We start from the raw sequence: 22,088 nt of genomic DNA, 5'->3' as shown, positions 1-22,088 counted from the left end.
GGCTAATGCTTCCATCAGCGCTTGAAAAGTTAAGCAAGTCGCAATTTTTGCAGCAAGCAACGCCTCTGAAGCGACGCCGACAGATCCACAATGCAGTTCGGCAACGCCTGACCCATTTAAAGTGAATGGGAAGCATTGAAGCTGACGCCCCATGTGAATGGGGCATGAGGGCAAGGGGTAGATACCCCTTTAAAAGAAAATTTTCCAGGACCACACTCGAAACCAAGGGGTAAGAAAATTTCCCAGAATACACCAGCCACAGCTGCACCCGGAAGTAAGGAGATCCACAAATTAGTATTTTTTGTCATTATTACGAACTTTTACGACAAACATTTTTTATATATATTCATAACCGTGTTCGTGTTTTACCATCATGCTTAAAAAAAAAAAAAAAAAAAACCCTAAAACAAAAATCTATAAATTTCAATCTAAAGTCTATAATAATAACTCTTGTATAGCAGTCCAGCAACATCCTGACACTCGATGACACTCAAATACTCTGAAAAGTCTAGTGGCTGGGAATGGACTTTTTAGAGTCTGCTATAATGTTAATGTTGTTTTGGAGTGTTTACGCTACATAGATGAATATGGCCACTGTGTAAATACACAGTACAATTACAATCATATTGCCACATTAGATTGTTATGATAAAATCATATATGACTTCACTGATTTCCTGAAGATAAATATCTAAAAATAAAGCAACTGGAACAACTACAGCAGTCACGATCATCTGATCTGTGCAGTTGTTGTAGTGCTGTTCCAATTGTTAGAGGTAAATTTTGAAGCCCTTCCCCTTAACACTTGGCCAAGGGGAAGTGGTAGTGGTACAAAAATAAAATTGGGATTGGGCCTAAAATTCTTGGCAACAACAAAAAACACGACATCGGAAAAAAAAAAAAACACACAAAAAAACCTGGATGCAAAGCACTACACCCGCACCCCACCTCCGCCTAAACAACAAATGATTGACATCAGTTCATGTTCTAGGTAAAACTATTTATTTGACTCAACTAAAAAATTGGTTATCGCTTTTATTGTTGAGGAGATGCAGCCACTGTCTACTGTAGCAGTAAGTACATTTTGTAATAAAGTAAGATTTTTTCTCGTTTGGGAAACGATTTACACATTTGTTAAAGCCAGGTGAAGCAATTTAGTCAATGTATAAATCTCAAAGATTTTTTTATTCTTACTGTTCATTTTATTATTAAATATTTTAAAGGTTTAAAATCTGTTTTTGCCTTAATAAATTATTTCATGTTAGTAGGCTTTATACTTTTAACTAATAACACAAAACATTCAAAAGTAGCAAACACATTGCTTTACATGCTTTCATTAATCTGTATATACAGCTTGTATAGCTCTGGGCTCAGAAAGTTCTTAAAATATAATTTTATCCAAATTTTTTTTTAAAGGAAAATAAAGGTGTAGTTTATATAGCATGCCTATAGCCAGGGGGGGTTCGGGAGGTTCGAACGAACCACCCCCCACTGCCAAAAGGTCCAGAATTTGTCCGTTTAAGTATTTTATGTATTTTAATATTATACTATATACTTATTATATAATATATTTAATATCTATTGTAGTAAAGTGTCATTTTACATAACTGTGGCCAACTATGTCGAATCCCATGGAGCGGAGTTCTCAGCCGTCAGATGTCACTGCACAGCAAAAGGCGCTAATCTCGTCACGTCTGTGTTTTTGAGGCTGTTTGGTCACTTCATACGTTTTATATAAATCCGATCACTCAAACCACTTCAGAAGGTGATCTGGGATGCATTCCAGATGAAACTAGACATGCCCAATTATTTTTTAGACAAAATTAATAAAAATAAAATAAATTATGACCAGCAGAAAATCTGCACCTGGGGTGGGCCGAGGTAGTTTGAAAGACCCACCCCTCACTGACAAAGGTCTAGAATTTGTCCCACATGAGCTCATTTGTCCTATTTTGACTGCTATGGCGTCATAAATAATGAAAATAATCCACCGAAAAAGGCTTTGAGACCAAACGGAATCCTCTGTCAGCTGTTGCTTTGGTGGGACTATAATCTGATGTAAGAGAAGTCTTCTTTCAATACTGTATTGTTTTTAAACAGAAAAAAAAATTTACAGGTAACTTTTATTCTAAACCTTGGACCTTATTCCTGAAATAAAAAATGAGCAATAAAAAGGTGTGAAGCACCAGGAGCAGACCACATTCAATTAATTTGAATATACTTTGGCTATTGTGGATATCCAGGTATTTTCAAATGTACTTTTTTTTTTACGAAAGAGACTAGAAAAATTCTGAATTCACAACTCATTATTATTGTATTATTATTATTATTATTATTATTATTATTATTCATTCCTTTTCTTGTCGGCTTAGTCTTTTTACTAATCCGGGGTTGCCACAGCGGAATGAACCGGCAACTTATCCAGCAAGTTTTTACACAGAGGATGCCCTTCCAGCCGCAACCCATCTCTGGGAAACATCCACGCGCATCCACACACACTCATACACTACGGACAATTTAGCTTACCCAATTCACCTGTACCGCATGTCTTTGGACTGTGGGGGTAACCAGAGCACCCGGAGGAAACCCACACGAAGGCAGGGAGAACATGCAAACTCCACACAGAAACGCCAACTGAGGCCGAGGCTCGAACCAGCGACCCAGCAACCTTCTTGCTGTAAGGCAACAGCACTACCTACTGCGCCACTGCTTCACCCTATTATTATTATTGCTATTATATTTTAATTATTATTTTTATCAAAATAGCCAAATTGTGACTGAGGACAGTTGAATGTGCAGGCCAGTTTGTTTTATGTCAAATAAATGATAGTACGCTACAGTTTTTTTTACTTTAAAACTTTATCAGATTCCTATTTTTTTCTAATGATATAAGATATTATAAAATTGTATTTAAAAAAAAAATAGTCGTTTTAATTTTTCTTGATTGCAAATTTTTGTAAATATTTTTTGTACAAAAGTGTGGTTAAGATGAAATCTGACTAGCTAATCCAGCAAAAAAAATTTCACTAAAATGCAGGATTTAAATCTCCTAGTAAAATAGAAACTGAAGGGTATAACCGCAATAAGATCCCCTTTTTGAGAAAAAAGAACCACCCCTTTTACCAGGCTGGCTACGGCCCTGTATAGGTAGTTGTTAAATGCAGAGCTTCTCCATAAAAAAAGATGAAAAACACCTGTACAATTTGAAAGAGATCAAACCTCAGCTAGATAAGGAAAAGTAATGTAACGCATTACTTTCCATAAAACGTATACTAAGTAATGCAATTAGTTACTTTTTTGGGGGAATAACTCAATATTGTGATGCACTGCTTTAAAAAATAACTTTCCCCAACACTGCTGTACTATATGGTTCAAAACACAGTATTTGCTATAAATTACTATAGCATTTTTTTGTGGAATGTGGAATGACTACAATAGTCTAGAACCTACTGTGTGTTTTAAAATGTTATTTTTCTAATATTTGTTGTTTTTTGTGACCGAGACTGATTTGTCATTGCCTTTTCCACATAAACACCAAAGCATGCTAACTGCTAAGCTAACCGCTAAATCTGCTAACCGTTAGGCCACAGCTCCTCTTATGCTTTATAATGATTGGATGTGTTTGATCTCAAAAGCATAGTGGGTTATATTTGTGAAAATGTAAATGTGAAGGAGCATATCTGAATCAATCTTTCATGTAATACATGTTTTTATTCATCACTCTTTGTTCACCAGCGTGTACCCGAAGCAGCCTCTTATCCCCCTGAGGAAACGGCTTATTCCCCTTTGGTGGGTCAATTAGTTCAGAGGACACAAATCAAAGCCAGAAGAGCTGATAGAGGAATAGTTAATGCAAACATTATAATTCTATTATCATTTATTTACTCATGCTGTTGTGAATCATAATTTTTTTCCAGTGGACAAGAAATGTCACTTGTTAATCTCTAGCAAGCAATTAAATTAATGGATACAAAGGCTTCAAGCTTCAATAAAGAAGCAAACACATCACAAGAGGTGTCCATATGCATTGTGTTTCAAACCATGAAGCCATTTGACAGTTTTGTGTGAGGAGTATCTGCAATTTAAGCTGTTATTTAATGGTAATCCAGTGAGTGGTAACCGGATCAGCGAGTGAACTCAAGTGAACCTGAGAATTAGATCAGTCTGAATGATGAATGAATCATTTAGACTGATTTTGTGAACTGGATCAACTGATGCAATGAAATGATTCCATTTAAAAGAGCTGTTTGTTCATAAATTTTACTTTTTAAGGAACCCATTTACATAGTGTTTCACAATAGAAAAGAAACTGAGAAGTTTGACATTGCATGAAGGTTAGTAATTGATTATTGAGCTTTATTTTTGGTTACAAATACTACACTTTAAATGTTCAATATTTTTTAAAGGATGCATTAAATTGATCAAAATTGAAATTAAATTAATGTCTAATGTTAAAATGACATATTTTTTGTCTGACTTGTCTACTTTTGTCTTGTCCTGACTTGTTTTGTCTAGTTTTGTATTGTTTTGTCCATTTCGGCTGGTTTTGTTTTGCCCATTTTTTTTTTTACTTTTTTTAAACATTTTTTCATTTTACTTTTTTTCTGTACTTTTGTTTTGTTGTGTTTTGTTTGTCTAGTTTTGTTTGTCTAATTTTGTTTTGTCGAGTTCTGTTTGTTTGTCTAGTTTTGTCTAATTTCGTTTTGTTATGTCTAGTTTTATCTGGTTTTGTTTATTTATCTAGTTTTGTTTTGTTTGACTACTTTTGTCTAGTTTTGTTTGTCTAGTTGTGTTTGGTCTAGTTCTGTTTTTTTTTTTTTTTTTTTTTTGTCTAGTTTATAGCATTTGTCAAATAAATGCTGTTTTTTTCCCCAAAATGTTTAAGCAGCAATTCTTTTCAATGTTGATAATAATAACAAATGTTTTTTGAGGACAAATCATCACTTTAGGGTACATTTACATTTGGAGTCAATGATGAATAACAATTCATCACAGTCAAAACAAAACTGTTTACGGTTGTCACCGACTCTGTCCCAGTTATTCCACTCGCTGGCCAGCAAAGGCCACCATCTCCGGACTTTTAGCATTACCTCATCCACTTAAACTGATTGCGCACACACCTGTCATCGATCCCATTAATTACCCACGCTCCCTGATATAAGCCACGCTCAAACACCAGTTCAGTGCGATGTCTTGTTCTGCCATGGCTAACATCTCTGAGTGTTATTCCCTTGCCTGATCTCCTGTGTATTACCCTGGACTGTCTCTGAGTTGCCTTCTGCCTGCCCCGAACCTTGCTTGAATCTGGACTCTGAACCACGCTGTCTGCCCTCGACCCACGCCTGATATCTGGACTCTGAACCATGCCGCCTGCCACTGATCCATGCCTGTTATATCACCCTGTGTTTGTCAGCCGCCAGCCCTTCGACCATATTTGAATACTGTTGATGTGAGTTCGCACTTTAGTGCGTATTTTTTGATTGAACTGTGTCTATTAAATACTGCAAATGGATCCCTCCGTGTCAGGCTCCTCGTTACATTGGTGTGTACATAATGCATGTGCGTGTATTTGTGCATGTATAATTGCATGTAAATATAATTTATGTATGTGTGTACTTATTTACATAAGTATACACATAAAATATGTAAACACAAAAATATATTTTGTATGTGATTGTGTTTCCAAGACAACAATGTACTACAAACTTTCATTTTCCTTCAGCTTAGTCCCTTATTTGTCAGGGGTCACCACATGGGAATGAATGGCCAGCTATTCCAGCAAATACCTTACACCCTTCCAGCCGCAACCCAGTACTGGAAAACACACACACACTATAGCCAATTTTGTTTATCCAATTCACTTACGCTGCATGATTTTGGACTGTGGGGGAAACCGAAGCACCTAAAGTAAACACAGGGAGAACATGAAACAGAAATGCTAACTGAGGCGACAGTGCTAATCAATGAACCACGATGCTCCCATCCTAAAAAAAACTAATATTTTTCTTTCGTATTTTTAAAAAGCTCCACAAGCTTTTTTTTTTGTAATTTGTAGTTCCTCCTTAAACACTGACGTTGTAAAAACGGACAGCCAAACACAAACCATTTTCATTTTCTTGTTGCAAATGATGTCATGTAAACTTCATAAAGATCAATGTCATTAATGACTCCATAAAGATCATGTGACACTGAAGACTGGATCAATGGCTACTGAAAATACTGCTTGTCCACAAAATGAAAAAAAATCTTTGTTTATTTTGATCCTACTTAAAGTAATAATAATAATAATTTCTTTATATGGCGTTTTTCTGGACACTCGTTTTACATATTTTGGGGGTAAATCTTCTCATCCACCACCAGTGTGCAGCATCCACCCGGATGACATGCAGCCATTTTTCGAAGGACGTGAACATCTCATACTCCCTGAGCAGCATAGGATCCTCATAAATACTCTGGGGGGCGTTAGGACCCACACAGACCACAGGTTGAGCGCCCCCTGTAGGCCTCACTTAGGCCACTTCCAGCAGCATCCTAGCTTTCCCATGTGGTCTCCTATCCAGGTACTGACGGGGCGCAGTGTCAGGACTCCTGGCTGATCAGCTGGTTCTATGTGTTTTGTTTGTATTAGCCACATGTTCCTTTGTTTGTGCTCCTGATTGTTTCTCTTCACCCCCTCATTCGCATTCATTTAGTTGATTTGTTTCACCTGTCTTTGCTTATTTTCTGCTCATTAGCTCTCCTATTTATTCTCTTTGTTTGTGCTGTTCTGTGCCAGATTGTTATTTGCTTCTGACCCTGCAACATCAAATATAGGTGAACTGAATGGTTTTAGTTAACCTTTTTCTGGTTGACTCCAGGACTCTCCCTACCTTCCCAGCATCTCTTGTGCTGCCTGAATTTATGATATCCTGGACACTGGCCTGGTTCTGACCTTTACACCTGCCTCTGTTTCTACTGGGCAGTCTTGTTTTTTTTTTTTTTTTTTTTTTTTTTTTTTTTTCTGGTTATTTCCAGTCATTCTCCTCTCAACTGTTCTAGCAAAGTCTGCAAGTATTTTCTTTTGACATTTTTTTTTTGTTTTTATTTTTTGGACTAAATAGTTTTTTGTTCTTTCTATTAGACTGAGAAGACATTGCCTTTGGAGGAATTTTTTATTGTTTTAATTTTGTCATTTTTGCTTATGGACTGATCTGTCTGAAATTTGCCTTCTACAATAAATCATTGTCTTCACCTGCTTTTGGGTTTTTTTCTGTTTACTGGTCCTAACACGCAGCCCTGCTTGGCTTTAGTGGGCGACCATGTGAGATTTGCAGAGAGCTCAAACTAAATAAAAATGTTTTTTTTTTTTGTTTAAAGAAATAAGGCCAGGCAAAAATAAAATAAAAAAAGATCCTATTCCTTACGTCAAGTCAGTTTATTCAAATAGTGCTTTATACAAATAAACTCAACAGAGAAAAAAGACAAAGAAGAATGTAGTATAAATTTTTTGGAATGACAATTTTCAGTACATCACCCGTAACCTTTGATAATAGTTAAAGATACAAATATGAGTATTTTTCTACCAAAAAACCCTTTGCTTCACTTCAGAAGTCACTTATTAGCCTACTGGAGAGGTAGAGTACTTTAAAAATGGATGAATGCACTTTATGGTGCTTCAAAAACTCAGACACCATTCATTAACTACTAAGCTGGGAAAAGCCAGGATATTATTTAATAAAACTTAATCTGAATGAAGAACAACATTAATGATTGAAAAAAAAAGACCTTAAAGGAATAGTTCAGCCAAAAATGATTCCGTATTTTACATAAACTTAAGCTATCATTTCTATATGCAACAACTCCACTCTTGTGAACATTTGTCAGTTGTCAGAAGCCAGTCATAATAAAGATAAATATTGAATATTGATGACTTTTCTTTTAAATTTACCTTCACTGGTGTTGTGTGATTTAGTTTTATGGTGGGTGTTCTTTTTACAGCTTGAAAAACTAGTGTTTAAAAACACCATTCACTGCCATTACTGCCACTACATTACTGGCGCATCTTTACTGTTGCCGAATATTTTAAATGTTTTTTGACATAAAATACATTCTGTAATAAAATATATTCTGTATATATTCTTGAAATAAAATTGTTGCTTTTTTACCCAGACAATTAAAAAAAGAACATATTTTAGAGCACTAATCACTACCGTGAAACCATGATGTTTTTATCCATAGTTATCATAAAGTCAGAATCTCATACCACCCATGCCTAGAGTGAGCACGTTTGAGCAATATTTTAGTTTTAAAACGGTGTTTAAAAATGAAAACGATCCGCGTCCACACTGGTGTTTCACTCAGCGTTGCTGAACAACTCTCCATCCATACTATGCACATCATGTGACCACACACCTGCATTACACGTGACTGAACTGTAGGCTACTTAATATTGAAGAAAACGCCCCAATCAGATGTCTGCAGCCTGTCAGACATCTGATGATGTCAAATGATGTCATGTAAACTTCATAAAGATCAATGTCATTAATGACCCCATAAATATCATGTGACACTAAAGACTGGATCAATGGCTACTGAAAATACTGCTTGTCCACGACATGAAAAAAAAAAATTGTTTATTTTGATCCTACTTAAAAAAAGTAATAATAATTCCTAACCTTTATATGGCGCTTTTCTGGACACTCATTTTACATATTTTGGGGGTGAATCTCCTCATCCACCACCAGTGTGCAGCATCCACCTAGACGACGTGCAGCCATATTGCACACCAACTGGTTGGTGGAGAGGAGACAGAGTGATGAAAGCAATTATCATATGGGGATGGTTAGGAGACCATGATGGACATAGGCCATCATGCCTCCTTTCCAGATGTCTCCGTTTTCCCCCATTCACACTAAGACAGAGCAGCAGCGTTTTAAAATTAAAATGACCTCTTCAGTATTTTCAAAACGCCTAGTTTTCGACACTCGAAAACTCTGGCATAATGTGGACGGAAGGCAAAATATATGCATTTTAAAACTAAAACGTATTAGTGTAAACGGGGCCTGAGTGAAGAGTGTTTCGCTAAAAAGGTATGGGCAGAGACACTCAATCTAGTAGCAAGCAACACCAAAGTACAATTTCAGAGTTGTTTCAGCCATGTTAGCTTGCTGAGTGTTCTGTATTTTCATAATTATTATTATTTTTTGTTTTATAATAAGCTACACTAGCTCCCTAATTGGAGTTGAGCTTGTTTACAAAAAGTAAAAAAATAAATAAAAGGTCTGTTTGCTCTAGAGAATAATAGTGTTAAAATTTAATCGCAAATGCCAGATTTTTCCACTTAAAACCATTACAAATCTTTAATCTTTCTCAAGCACATCAATTAAAAACATAGTCAATTTTAATTTGACCAATGACATTAATAACGACATCTTCAATGTTCATGTAATTCATAAAACTGCTGGTTCATATCAATAAACTCCATTAAGAGCCAGACAATTTTATTTTCATGTGAACCTCTTATGCCTTCATCTCAGAGAACCCGTTCTCCCAAATTTACTGTGGTAGGTCACCAGGGGGCCACCTGCCCGAAAGCGAAAAAAACATCATTTGTATGCGCAGACAGACACACCTTCTAACACGCGGAGCTCTGGAGTGTGCACGTAAACACCTTCTGCCCCTGAGGGGGCTGTGGAGGGTGCGGATAAGAAGCTTACAGATCCCAGTCTGACAGATTATACATACAGCCATGTAAATGAGGCTTCCGACCAGACTCGGCGCATTATTATAATATTCGGAAAAATATTAAGGATGACAGTGCGATTACAACTGAACCATCTGAGAGGATGAAGCTTTGATGTGACGTGATAATGAAGCATCAGTAAACAAAAACATGATTTAAATGATTTGTTTACTTGGGTGTCATCATATATTCAGGGGCGTCTGATGTTAGCGATTAAGGTGAAAAGATAAGGACACTGGATGCCAGACAACAAAAGGATGAAGAAATGACAGAGGTGTTTTCTTCTGTCCATTAGTTCCAGTAGAAATGGCTCTCATCAGACTGCGGTGTAGGGGTAAAGAGAGTTCACTAGGCCATCTAATGCACAGCTGCTGGGATGTAGGTCAGAGCCGCTCACCTCTACAGTCATACTCATCATAAAGGATTTATCTGTTTCCATTAGAATATTTGGGATTGTGTGGTCTGATGGCCCTTTAGGTGCAGTACATTAGAGGAAAAAGGCGCTTAGACTACTGCAAATGCAGTTGAATTAGTCAAAGAAACAAATGTGTATTGTTGTTTTTTACTTGATGTTGTGGAGTATTTAGAGTGGTGCTTTTTATAAATGCAATTGTTGAGTTGAATTAATGTAGAAAATGAAATGAACACTGTAGAAAATGCAGGGTTCCACACAATTCATTCATGTTGTCCCAACACAAATTGATTAAGTTAACTTAACAGATTTAACAAACTTATGTGAATTGAACATTAAAAAAATAAGTTGTCCCAATAAAATCTCAAGGATTGTGTTTCAGGTCATTTTAAATGAGTAGTTTGAATAAGCAAAAAATATATATATAGATACTTTTTTTTTTTTTTTTTTTTTTGAGAAAAGAAATGTCATTTGATGGAAGGTAATTAAAATGTAGAGGTGTATTCTATCTTTCAAACATTTTTATTTTCTTTTTTTTCTTGTTGTTTTGATAAACTCCCAATGTTATAATACTCAAAATACTGTATATGGAATACTTTGAGAAACACAATAAGAAATTAATTTAAACATTTATTTCATATGCAACACTTGTTGTTGCTGTTAACTGGTAAATTATGTTTTTAAAAAAGTTTTTATTAAACTAACTGAATTAAAGTCAAATTTAAATATTAGACAAAATAAAACACTTAAAACTGCTTTAGGACAGATAATAGAACAAAATACTAAACTTCCCAATAAAAACAAAGGATAATTAAAAGTAATCACTGATTCAAAAAATAAATATACACATAACACTACTAATAATACAAAAGGAAAACTGTATAAAACTTTCAGGGTTCCACACAATTCCTTCATGTTGTCCCGATTAAGTGAACCTAATAGTTTTTACAATTTAAGTGGATTGGACATAAAATTATTATGTTTCCAAAAAAATCAAGAATCGTGTTGTTTGAGCTTGTTTTAGTAGTTAGAACAAGCAACAAAAAATATTTTTGAGTGTATATTATTGTCTTCAAATGTTTCAGGAAATAATGTTTTGTTTATGATAACTAATCATACAACAATAAATAAATTCTGTGATTTGTTTGAAAAGTTTTCATCACATTGCTTTCTAAAGGATCGATATTATTATAAAGGTTTATATAATAAAAAATATTGCTAATAGCAAAAAAAATAACATTATATAATTTAAACTAACAATAATAATAATTATAATAGTAACTATTAGTAGTAGTAGTAGTATTAACATTATTATGCTTCAATTACTGTAGTTGTTTTTGTACTTTTCATTTTGATATTTGGGACCACTGTAAACATTTTTTTTTTTTCGTATTTCCCAATAAATATCAGGATGTTTGATCTTCCATGACCTTTTTGTTATTTGTTTATTTGTTTGTTTTTAAATGTCCATTCAGTAAATATTACTCTGGTTTTCAGTGCAACATTCAGTTCATAACTGCATGTCAACAATCATAACTGATGCAGGAAATCAATTCCTAAATTCTGTATCCCAGTCTACTCATAATAAAAAAATAATAATATTTTGGGACATTTCTAAATGCCTCCATATCAATATTCACCTAATTCATCAAGCCGTATGCAGAATTGATCAATAGGATTTATCGAAACGGATGCAGTTTTAGCTTCATTATAATGGTTGTGTTATCTTACAGGCTCCCCTAATACTTCCTGTGTCCGAATAAAGGCAGGCTTTGACACGATCCATGCTTTTGTGGACATTGTCTCTCGATTAAAAACCTCACCATTGGAAACAATAGCAGAGGAATGTCTAATCACAATGGAAGATCACTGAAGGGTTCAACTGAAGGGTTATCTGCAGCAACTGAAGGGTTATCTGCAGTACAGCATGCTGCCTGTTTTTACTGATCTACAATGGGGTTCCTCAAGTTATTTCTTGCTATTTGGTTTTGGAAATGTGGCTGAGAGCAAATTTAGCCAGAATGTTATACATAAACACTCTTTCTGTGAGCCAAGGCTTTTCTTTGTCCTCCTGCTGTTCTTTTGCAAGTGATTATAAGTTTCTAAATGCGAACCCAAACATCTAAGCTTCTGCAGTGTAAAATCACAGGAGGTCAATGACCTTTTTGTAAGTGGACTGCGGGTAGCTACCGGATTTGTTGTCTTAGGGATTTGGCACTATTATGGAAAAGTAGGACAAGTCTATAGATATTTCCATATGAACAATTGGCGCACCCAAACGATCATGTAAATGCAAGATTTATGTATCCCTCGCTCTCATTAACAGTGTGACCTGGTTCTTTAACACAGACACACAATGGATAATCTGCGGCCCTCCTATTCTGCCAGCGAGATACTAATAATCAAGGCTCATGAAGTCATTTACTGCTATAACACACAGATCCTAAATCCCTTCATAGAGAAGTCAAAACCATCTGGGTAGAGCAGATAAATGACTGTTTAGGTCAAACATCATGCAGGTCAATCAATGAAGAGTGTGTATGGACGCATTATAATGTGATTTGCCATGCTATGTGATTGGACATACAGACTCTTTGATAAGATAGCTTGTTGCATTACAATTAGCACTGGATGATATGACAAAAATCTCATGTCATGACATAAGTCATCTGATATTGATATCACAATAATGATACATATCATGGTATAGCACCATTTCTGTAAATTGAATTGATTAATAGTTTATATATTGACCACATTCATTCATTCATTTGCTTTTCGGCTTAGTCACTTTATTATTCTGGTGCCACCACTGTGGAATGAACGCAGTGGATGCCCTTCCAGCTGCAACCCATCACTGGAAAACATCCATACACACCCATTCACACACATACACTACAGACAATTTAGCTGTAGCGCATGTCATTGAACTTGTGAGGAAAACCGGAGCACCCGGAGGAAACCCACGCCAACACGGGGAGAACATGCAAACTACACACAAAAAATGCCAACGGACCCAGCTGAGGCTCAAACCAGCAACCTTCTTGCTGTGAGGCAACAGCGCTATCCACTGTGCCACCTTGCAGCCCCATAAATGTAAATTACTATTGCTTTTGTATGCTTTACAGGGCCGATTGTGCGTTTTTGAACGTTTTTCTAATGGCCGCCGACGTTTTGTCGTTTTGCCTTTGCACTCTGTGTGAAAAAGGCACACTACATCAGTCACCTCTTCTTTCATTATCCAATCAAATGAAAGCAGAGGCGGGTTTTCTTTTGAGGTGACAGAAGTGTTTTTGCTGTCAAGACGACTATGGAGATGGTCCCCTTTAACTCTATCAAACTCTATCTTTATGTTCTATTCAAGTCAATTCATGCTTATTTCTATAGCACTTTAACAATGTAGATTGTGTCAAAGCAGCTCAACACATAAGTCCTAGTAAATAGAAAATGTGTCAGTTCAGTTTTCAGAGTTGAAGTTCAGTTTAGTTCAGTTCAGTGTAGTTTAAATTTCACTGCTGAAAGTCAAAAAACTAAAGGAGCAAATCCATCGATGCGCAGCTCCAAGTCCCAAACCAAGCAAGCTAGTGGCGACTCTCTGTTCATTCTTTATTGTTTTGCAGTTCCTGATAATATTATAATTATAACAATATCAACAGCAGCGCTCTTGCACAACACGCAGCTGATTCCGTGATTGAACTTGTTTTTTTTAATGCATCGCTTTCTCAGGACAGAAAAGCACGTACCGTGTGATCCAGCCTGATCTTACAAGGAAACGTATTTTACATTTTGTCAGTTTAGTGGCTAAATCATACGAATTCATACGAGTTCAGTTGTACGAAAATGTACAATTTTAAAAAGGAGGCGTGGCACCCAACCCCACCCCTAACCGCAACCGTCATTGCGTGATAAGCAAATCAAACTAAGTTGTACAAATTAGATCATATGATTTAAAAATGAATTAGCCACTAAATCAAAAGTTACGAATTGCCATGAGATTGCGTTGTGTGATTAGCCCCTTAAAGTACACTCAGAAATGTACTCATTCACATGTGATCATATTTCTCACTTTATTTGAAACTTCAGGGCAAATGTTTGATTAAGAATGTAGAATTAATAGTTTTTTTAATGATGATAATAATGATAAGACAAAAAAAGAATTAAAATGCAAATATTGTACATTGAAGAACTTTTTCACAATGCTGTCATTCATGTTTTGGTCAAAATGGTGAGTAATCTTGGCCTCATATAAATTCTGAAAAAAGTATTACCGTAAACCATATATTTTCTGACACCACAAAGTAAAAACACAAAATATACATAATAGTAAGAGCCTATTGGGAAAAAATAAGTATTTTCATTTATTAAAGAATAAGTTCTTTTCATCATCTTCAAAGTAAAATAACTGAACATAAAAATAGGAGACTGAGAATAATGCTTGTTTTCTAAGGAAATTTCAGATGGCACATAGAGGTTTTTGCATTTGAACACCATATGCCAATTAAACAAATGAAAGGTCTAGTTGTGTTTTAAATTGATAGGGATGGATGGACGGTAGGGGCGTTAAAATTATTTATTTCAATAGTGTATTTGTGCATTGCAGAAGAGGATGAATTAGAGCTGGTTTAATAACAGACCATAACCCATTATGATGTACTGATGGTTTTCTGACATTATTTGTCAAGAAGCTAATGTGAGTAGCATACTATGGTGAGGGACTTCTAACTTCTAACAAAAGTCTATTTGGGCACATTTTACAGCTTGTGAGTTTACTTGGACAGTCAGCAAGACCATGAGAGCAATGTAGGTTCAGACCCCAGATGCATGGACGGATGGATGGATGAATAGATAAACAGGTGAACAACAGATAGAGCCATTGATTGAGTGGGAGGGTGAGCCAATAGATGGATGCACCAGTGTCCTGACATTTTATCCTACCCATCAGATTATGCTACCAACTCTGTATTTGAATGGTTGGGGTTAGGGCTTAAATAGGTTGGGGCAATATTACAGCTTCATATCACACTACTCCACATTAAAATTTACGCTAATAAATCTGATGGGTAGCATATTGTGTGATCAAGATTTGCTACCTACTTTTTTTGAATGAGAGGTAGGACAATCACACAAGGTATGACACCAGCAGATATGGATAGTTAGATAGATAGATAGATAGATAGATAGATAGATAGATAGATAGATAGATAGATAGATAGATAGATAGATAGATAGATAGATAGATAGATAGATAGATGGATGGATGGATGGATGGATGGATGGATGGATGGATGGATGGATGGATGGATGGATGGATGGATGGATTGACAGACTGGCATATAGACAGGTGGATGGATAGTTAGACAGAGAGTCTCTGGCAGAGGCTGAACGTGCTATCGATCGATACCTCATCAATATATCATGTAGCATGGTTATGACTGCTAATGAAGTGATGCTGAGAGGCAGACGGCGGACTGCAGGAATGGTGATGTACAGTAAAAGATTAAAAATGACAGAACGGGAAGCAGAAGGCAGAGGAAAGGCCTAATGATCACATATACAACTGATAAGATCAACCCTCGCGCTTAAATGAATAATCTCATCTCTACTTCATTCCTTTTGGCTGAAACGTGATTTGTGAATTATTCCGTAATGCATTTGAACTCACCTTGAGAATTGTCCGAGGTTGTGCTGAAATCGGGCACGGCGGCTGATCTATCCGCTCTATTATCAGACATCAGCGCGACTTTCATCTGGGTTTCCAAAGAGCTGAGCTTCCTCCGAGCAAACGCAGCCATGTAGCTGGGATTATACGGGGATGGGGTGGCGGGGTCCGTTGTTGCTGGTTTAATGGTGGCTGCTGGTGCGGCGACATTTATCGGGTTTCTGGCGGACGTGATCGTGGGCGCTGGTGTTAATGCGACAATGCCGAGCCGGTGCCCTGAAAACCCGTCCGCGTTCGTTTCTGGATGCTCTTCGGCGACTGCACGAGATTTCCTTATTACTAACGGCAGCGCATCGTAGGAATGAGCCGCCTCGGTTAACCCCATGCACACAAACACGATGAATGGGAAAGCCGGAGATGTAAACATCATTAAGGCAAGCCACCACATAATAATAATCTCAACGCTCCATGAAAACCTCCTCGAGACGGACTTCGCAAGGCCCCCGTCCTCCAATTTCCATCGGGTTATTCCAAACCAGGTGGTTTCCAAGCCGCCCCGATGTAGCCTACTCCACCATATCCGAGAGAGACCCCCTTTTTTCCTCAATGGCTCTGAACCGACTGCAAGGTGTTTGATCCGCACCGACCTGTAGTAGCGGAGAAGCGCATTAGAGTGGCACACTTACTGGCCAATCGGATTGCAGGACGGGATAAGCGCTGAAGTGAGATGTGTGTTTATTCTCACCGCTTGAGCGACGGTGAGATGTCTGATTGGATCAAATGAGACGCATCGAAGCCTCGCTGGCTGGTTCATGCAGTCAGGCGATCATTAAAATATTTTCATTTATAGGCTATTGTTGAATCGGTCGTGGGGGAAAAAGGAAAACGTGTTTCGGAATATTTAAGGACCTTCAAAAACACAGTGTCGTTCGATTCTACTTTATTCTCCATCCACGTGTGCAAACGTAGGCTATTATTATTGCCAAATATCCAAAGGTTGTCTAAAGAGATTATAGCCTACACTACACTAAACATAACTAGTCACAACAATAACAGCCGCCACAACAAAAAAAAAAACAAAACAAAAAATAATATTACAAATAGTAAATAGTGATTATTATTATTATTATTATTATTATTATTATTACTATTGTTGTTGTTGCTCTTTTTGTTAATGATAATACATTTATTCTATATTTTGACATTTATTATTATTATTTATTTACACAAGATTGAACATTGTCTAGCAATTTCATTCTGTTATTGTAATTTATCATTTATCTTATTTTATTTTTCTTTCTTATTATAATTTTTACACCTTATTATTATTATTATTATTATTATTATTATTTTTATGTATTCTTCATTTTGACTTTATTTACTTTTTTAATTTATTATTATTTACACTTCAAAAAATTACTAAAAGGTACAGAAATATTAGCGGTTTAATCTTTCCTTTCTATTATGATGATGATGAATATTATTATTATCATTAATATTATTTGTATTATTTTATTTTATTTTATTTTATTTTATTTTATTTTATTTTATTTTATTTTATTTTATTTTATTTTATTTAGCATCAGTTGCCGAGCACGGTCAGTTAATTATCATCAGCAGCACCATCTTCTGGTTGTGCAAAAGAATGCGGACCAAATCTGTGGTGCATGTGACACTATTCTGAGCTAGTCATGCCAGCATGATGGAGCAGTCAGATTGTTCTGAATGACAGTAAAATACCTTTTAAACAAACTCAGGCCTTTTCAAATAACATTAAAAATACTTCTATTTTCTTTTGTATTTCTGTTTTGACATTCACAATTGAACATTTGCACAGACATAATGAAAGTAGTATATTTTTTATAATACAAACCTCATTTGTGATGCTGAATTTCTTGCAGTTTAAAACTGAACAGCGAATGATAGCAAGGTTTGTTATAAATGACATCCCCCTTCATAATTCATTCACATTCATGCTGCTTTGAGAGCTCATCAAGGTGAAGGCCAACATCCATATGGACATTTCATAGATGTGTGAGCAAACACCTAGGGCTTGGCAGGGAGATCATGGAGATAAAGCATCATCTGAAAGGGCCTTTAATACAGTTCTTCTTAATGTTATAACGAAGAAAGAAAGAAAGAAAGAAAGAAAGAAAAAACAGAAGAGACGTGTACACAGCAAAATATGGGGACCCAAAACAACTCTATGGATGTTAATTTCAACACTTTGAAAGTGTCTCATGGGGTCCACTCAAAACAGAGTTAAATCAACACTTTCAAAAGGGTTGGCACATTGACACCGAAGTAAGGGTTAATTTTAACTCTGGGCAGAGTTAAAAAATGTAACTATATTTAACACCGCCTGGTGTAATATATTGTTATTTTATTCAACTCTCTTGAGTGTAAATATGGTAAAAAGGTAAAATAGACTGTAAATTACAAAAGAAAAAACATTTTATTTGAAAACATTCACCACTTCAACAATTCATTCAGTTTTTAAAATGCAACAATGTCAAATATGCTTTAAATGTTTTATTAGTACAGACAGTATCAACAACATATGTATGACCAGTGCTCAAAATGGCTGTTTCAGTCTTTTGGTCCAAACTTGATGTGTTATCAGAGCAATTTGAAAGTTCAATATAGCGTCACTCATAGTTTACTTCTGAACTCATAGTTTTCTTGTGAAATTACATTTTAAACAACTTGGCGTGCAAATCTTTCACTTCTGGTGTTTCCTTGGTCCTCCATATCAAACACAGCAGTTTAAATGAAGGTATAAATGCTGTAAACTTGTGTGAAAACAAACTGGAGCTAGGAAATCTCATCAAGCATGTCCTGTGAATGAAGTGCTTCCCAGCCACAGGATGACCTTTTTATCCATGACGATGTAGCAGCTGCTGATCGCTCGCCTGGTGGTTCCTGATGCACGGATATAGGGTGATGCTCATCTAAGAACTCTTCAAGACTCCAGCATGACTAAGAAAAATGTTTGAAAACAAATTGCAATCAAATTCTATGATATATTTAAAAGAACATTTAAAGTAAATAAAACATTCAAGAAATCTAAACTCACCTTTTGAAAATCTTCATGATGATCCACAACTTGACTCTCCCAGCTGGTTGAGGTGACAGGATATGGAAAAGTAGAAAAAACACATACATCACTGTTGGATCTCCAAAAACAATTAGGTTAACCACTATGACTAGAACTGGAAAAACAGGCAGCTGTCTGTCCAGAAGCCTGAATTTAACACAACACTTGGAGCAAAATTTAGAGGAGCTTAAAATCTTTTATATCATTTAGTGATGCTGACTTCCCCAAAATATTGGCCACAGTGTAAAAAATATTCAAAAACTTCATAAACAACAGTTTTCTGTAAGCGTGTGTGTGCGTGCGTGCGTGCGTGTGTGCATGTTTCTTTACCAGATTCAACTTGTTAGGCCCTTTCAGGTCCAGTATTGACGCCACCTTTGCTGGAGTCTAGCAGATGTTTCAGGTCCAAATATAATCTAAAATATAAGGATAAGCAGAAGAGGAAAAGTGCAAAGTAAAGAGCAAAACATTATTTAAGTAACAGTTCACCCACAATACAAAACTTATCACCTTCATGTCAGTCGTTATTCTTTAATGCTCTAATACCCTCTCAGCTTATGTGAAACAAATACAGAACTTTATCAAACATACCTTCATTATTGTCACCACATATGACCAAGAAGGTGTGCTTGGTCATTTCACCAACTCTGGAAATACACCATCCGTCTCTAATCAGCCACCGTCACAGGGTCTTGTGTTATTGTATAGAGAACTGTGGCTGTTAAAAAAACAACAAAAAATTAGTATCTAACACATATGCATAACCTTCAGATAAAAAGGAGAGATGAACATCACAAAGTATACCTCACACTTTTTCAGATATCTTTTGATTCAGATGTTGATTATTGATAATAAATCTACAAATCAAACCTGTATCATCATTAGGCTGCTCAAATATGAATCAGTTGATTAATTTTACAGACAGGTGGCTGTTTACAACGCACTAATTTGTCTTTAATAAAAAGGAAATGTTGTGTACAGTACATGCTAAGTTTAGCCTATAGTTTTAAGCACAATATCATGCGGGAGAAAAAGCTTGACTAAGATGTTCCTGACTACATAAATAGCCTAACTTACTAACGTCAGACACCCCGAGTTGAGAAAAGTAATTTTCGGGGGATACAGAGTTGATTTGCGGGAGGTAGCGGGAGAGATGAGAACCTGAAGAGCAATGGGGTGAGTTGCGCGCGACGTACCTGAAGAGCGGTGGGGGTGACTTGCGCGCGACGTACCTGAAGAGCTGGGAGGGATGCCGTGGAGAGGGGTGTGCAAAGTGTTTAATGACCGGGCGGGAGACGCGCGATTTCCGGGAGATTATCATTCATTTGCGGGCATCTACTTGGGCATCTGGGAGTCTCTGTGCATTTGCGGGATAACGTTAACGTTAGTCCCGCAACTTCCGGGAGACTTCTGTAACGTTAAATGTCTTAGAAAGTGCAAACGCGGTCATTTAAAGACATTAATGTTAACATTCCGACTTTAATGGTTGTCAACGCTTAATATAATTCAAGCGTACGTTATCACGCGAGTCTATGGACTAACGGTATATGGACGGCCACGAATGAACCAGTTTAAAAGGGACGCGGTGTTTAAAATAACCAAATTAACGTACACGAATAACAAACAATCATATGTTTTAGTCAGGAAGCCTTTTACAAGTAAGCATATGTTCATTTACTCACCAGATATGTTTTAGAAACTCTCCAGAGCTTATGGAAACCGTCCTGTGTTGCCGTTAGCATCCGGGCAGAGTAGGCTAGGCTGCCCCGGGGATTCCCTCGCTAGTTTGCTTCGAATTAAAGGAGAAGTGTCGATTTTATTTTACAGATGGGTAACAACGCACAAAATGGCATTAAGCGTGACAGAAATGTGTTGAACATGTACATTTGATGTTTTTATGCACTATGTATGCGTGAGCATATATAAAACCATTCTTGAAAAGAAGTGAATAGTAATGCAGTTAAGCTAGATACACAAACGACCATGAATGAACCGCAGAAGATTAAAATTGTCACTCCATTCTAAAGTTATTAACTTAACAATATGTTTACAACTGTATTTCCTTAAAGAAAGTCAGTAAAATACCAACATTTAGGTAGTTTGACTCACCAGTTGCTGTTCTAAACCTCAGATGGAAAATGGCGTCTGGAAAATTCTTCAGTGACTGGGGCTGCATGAATTCCCGGATGTTGGAAATAACACCACCAAGTGTTGAAAACTTAACTCCTTGATTTCGCACTGAATAAAATCAATTCTAACTCTTATTATATTCATTTATCAAAATCTTAACTCTTTAACGTCAACACTTTACTCTGAAATGCTTCAACACCGAGAATTTAACTCAGATGAATTTGCTGTGTATGTGCTGCGCCATTAAAATTGTGTGAAATATCTCATTTATTGCACTGTAAAAATGGTTAATTAATGGTTGGATTAATGTTGGCATTTAGTCACTTTCCAACACATCCTAAAATCAGCAAATCAACATCATTTCACGTCGTTATTGAACATCAAAATAACATTTTCCTTAGACCCTGACAAGCGAAATTAAACCTAATAATAATGTCTTATGACATTGTGTGTCTGCTGGGTCAGTGACATGCAGTCTAAACACTCTCTTGCTCATTGTGTGTAAAGATTTTGGATACTTTCTTCTTGGACACTTGATTCCAAATGGTTTGCTGCATTTATAAAGCGTCCATGTCTTGAAATTGTTCACTATGATGCAATTCATACCTGCCAACACTCCCGTTTTTCCCGGGAGTCTCACATATTTCAGACCCTTCTCCCGCCACCCTCCCGTTTTGTTATTTCTCCCAGAAAACTCCTATAATTTCACCAGTCCTCAGCTTTTTGGTACAGTCAATAACACCCCTGGATTGCCAACTTTGGTATATTATCCTATCTCAGCAGCTGCCCGTAACCCGGCGCATAGTACCGTTACTTGTGTTATTCAGACACCTCACCCCAGACACCTAGATAGTCTCCCTGTCTCACAGATTTTCAGAGACAAATGTTGGCAGGTATGATGCAATTTACGACCTATGTGGGATTTGATTGGACATAATTGCAGGACTGATTTTTCTACTGAGTAAAAAAAATAACATAGTGACTGCATGAAGGAAAATAGTGTAGTACAAGTACTTAAGGGTAAGTAAAAGTACATGTTTTAAAAACTACAGTACGTAATAAATTACAAT

General features: G+C 36.4%; 1 protein-coding gene and 1 long non-coding RNA gene across 4 annotated transcripts in view; both read right to left on the bottom strand.

The window, feature by feature from the left end:
- Nucleotides 1–16,416, bottom strand: part of si:ch211-158d24.2 — an 81,669-nt gene extending 65,253 nt beyond the window's left edge. The window contains exon 1 of the mRNA XM_087265256.1: nucleotides 15,795–16,416. Within this exon, the coding sequence (XP_087121382.1) occupies nucleotides 15,795–16,239 (445 nt within the window). The 5' untranslated portion in view covers nucleotides 16,240–16,416. The remainder of the gene's footprint in view (nucleotides 1–15,794) is intronic.
- Nucleotides 1–21,036, bottom strand: part of LOC137496380 (uncharacterized) — a 124,955-nt gene extending 103,919 nt beyond the window's left edge. The window contains exons 1-6 of one of the 3 annotated variants that reach the window (XR_015944777.1): nucleotides 20,998–21,036; nucleotides 20,571–20,677; nucleotides 19,480–19,606; nucleotides 19,219–19,304; nucleotides 18,868–18,910; nucleotides 18,518–18,770 (exon numbers count right to left, since the gene is read on the bottom strand). This is a non-coding gene — a long non-coding RNA (uncharacterized LOC137496380). Of the gene's footprint in view, nucleotides 1–18,227; nucleotides 18,771–18,867; nucleotides 18,911–19,218; nucleotides 19,305–19,479; nucleotides 20,085–20,120; nucleotides 20,678–20,997 lie in introns of those variants that run through there. The other 2 variants (XR_015498329.1, XR_015498328.1) reach the window with 2 other exon arrangements.
- Nucleotides 21,037–22,088: the final 1,052 nt, after the last annotated feature.

This window comes from Danio rerio, chromosome 8 (genome assembly GCF_052040795.2).
Source record: "Danio rerio strain M-AB ecotype USA chromosome 8, GRCz13ab, whole genome shotgun sequence".
NCBI lineage: Eukaryota > Metazoa > Chordata > Actinopteri > Cypriniformes > Danionidae > Danio > Danio rerio.
The sequence above is the reverse complement of the archived record's forward strand: the minus strand, read 5'-3'. Positions and strand labels throughout refer to the sequence as shown.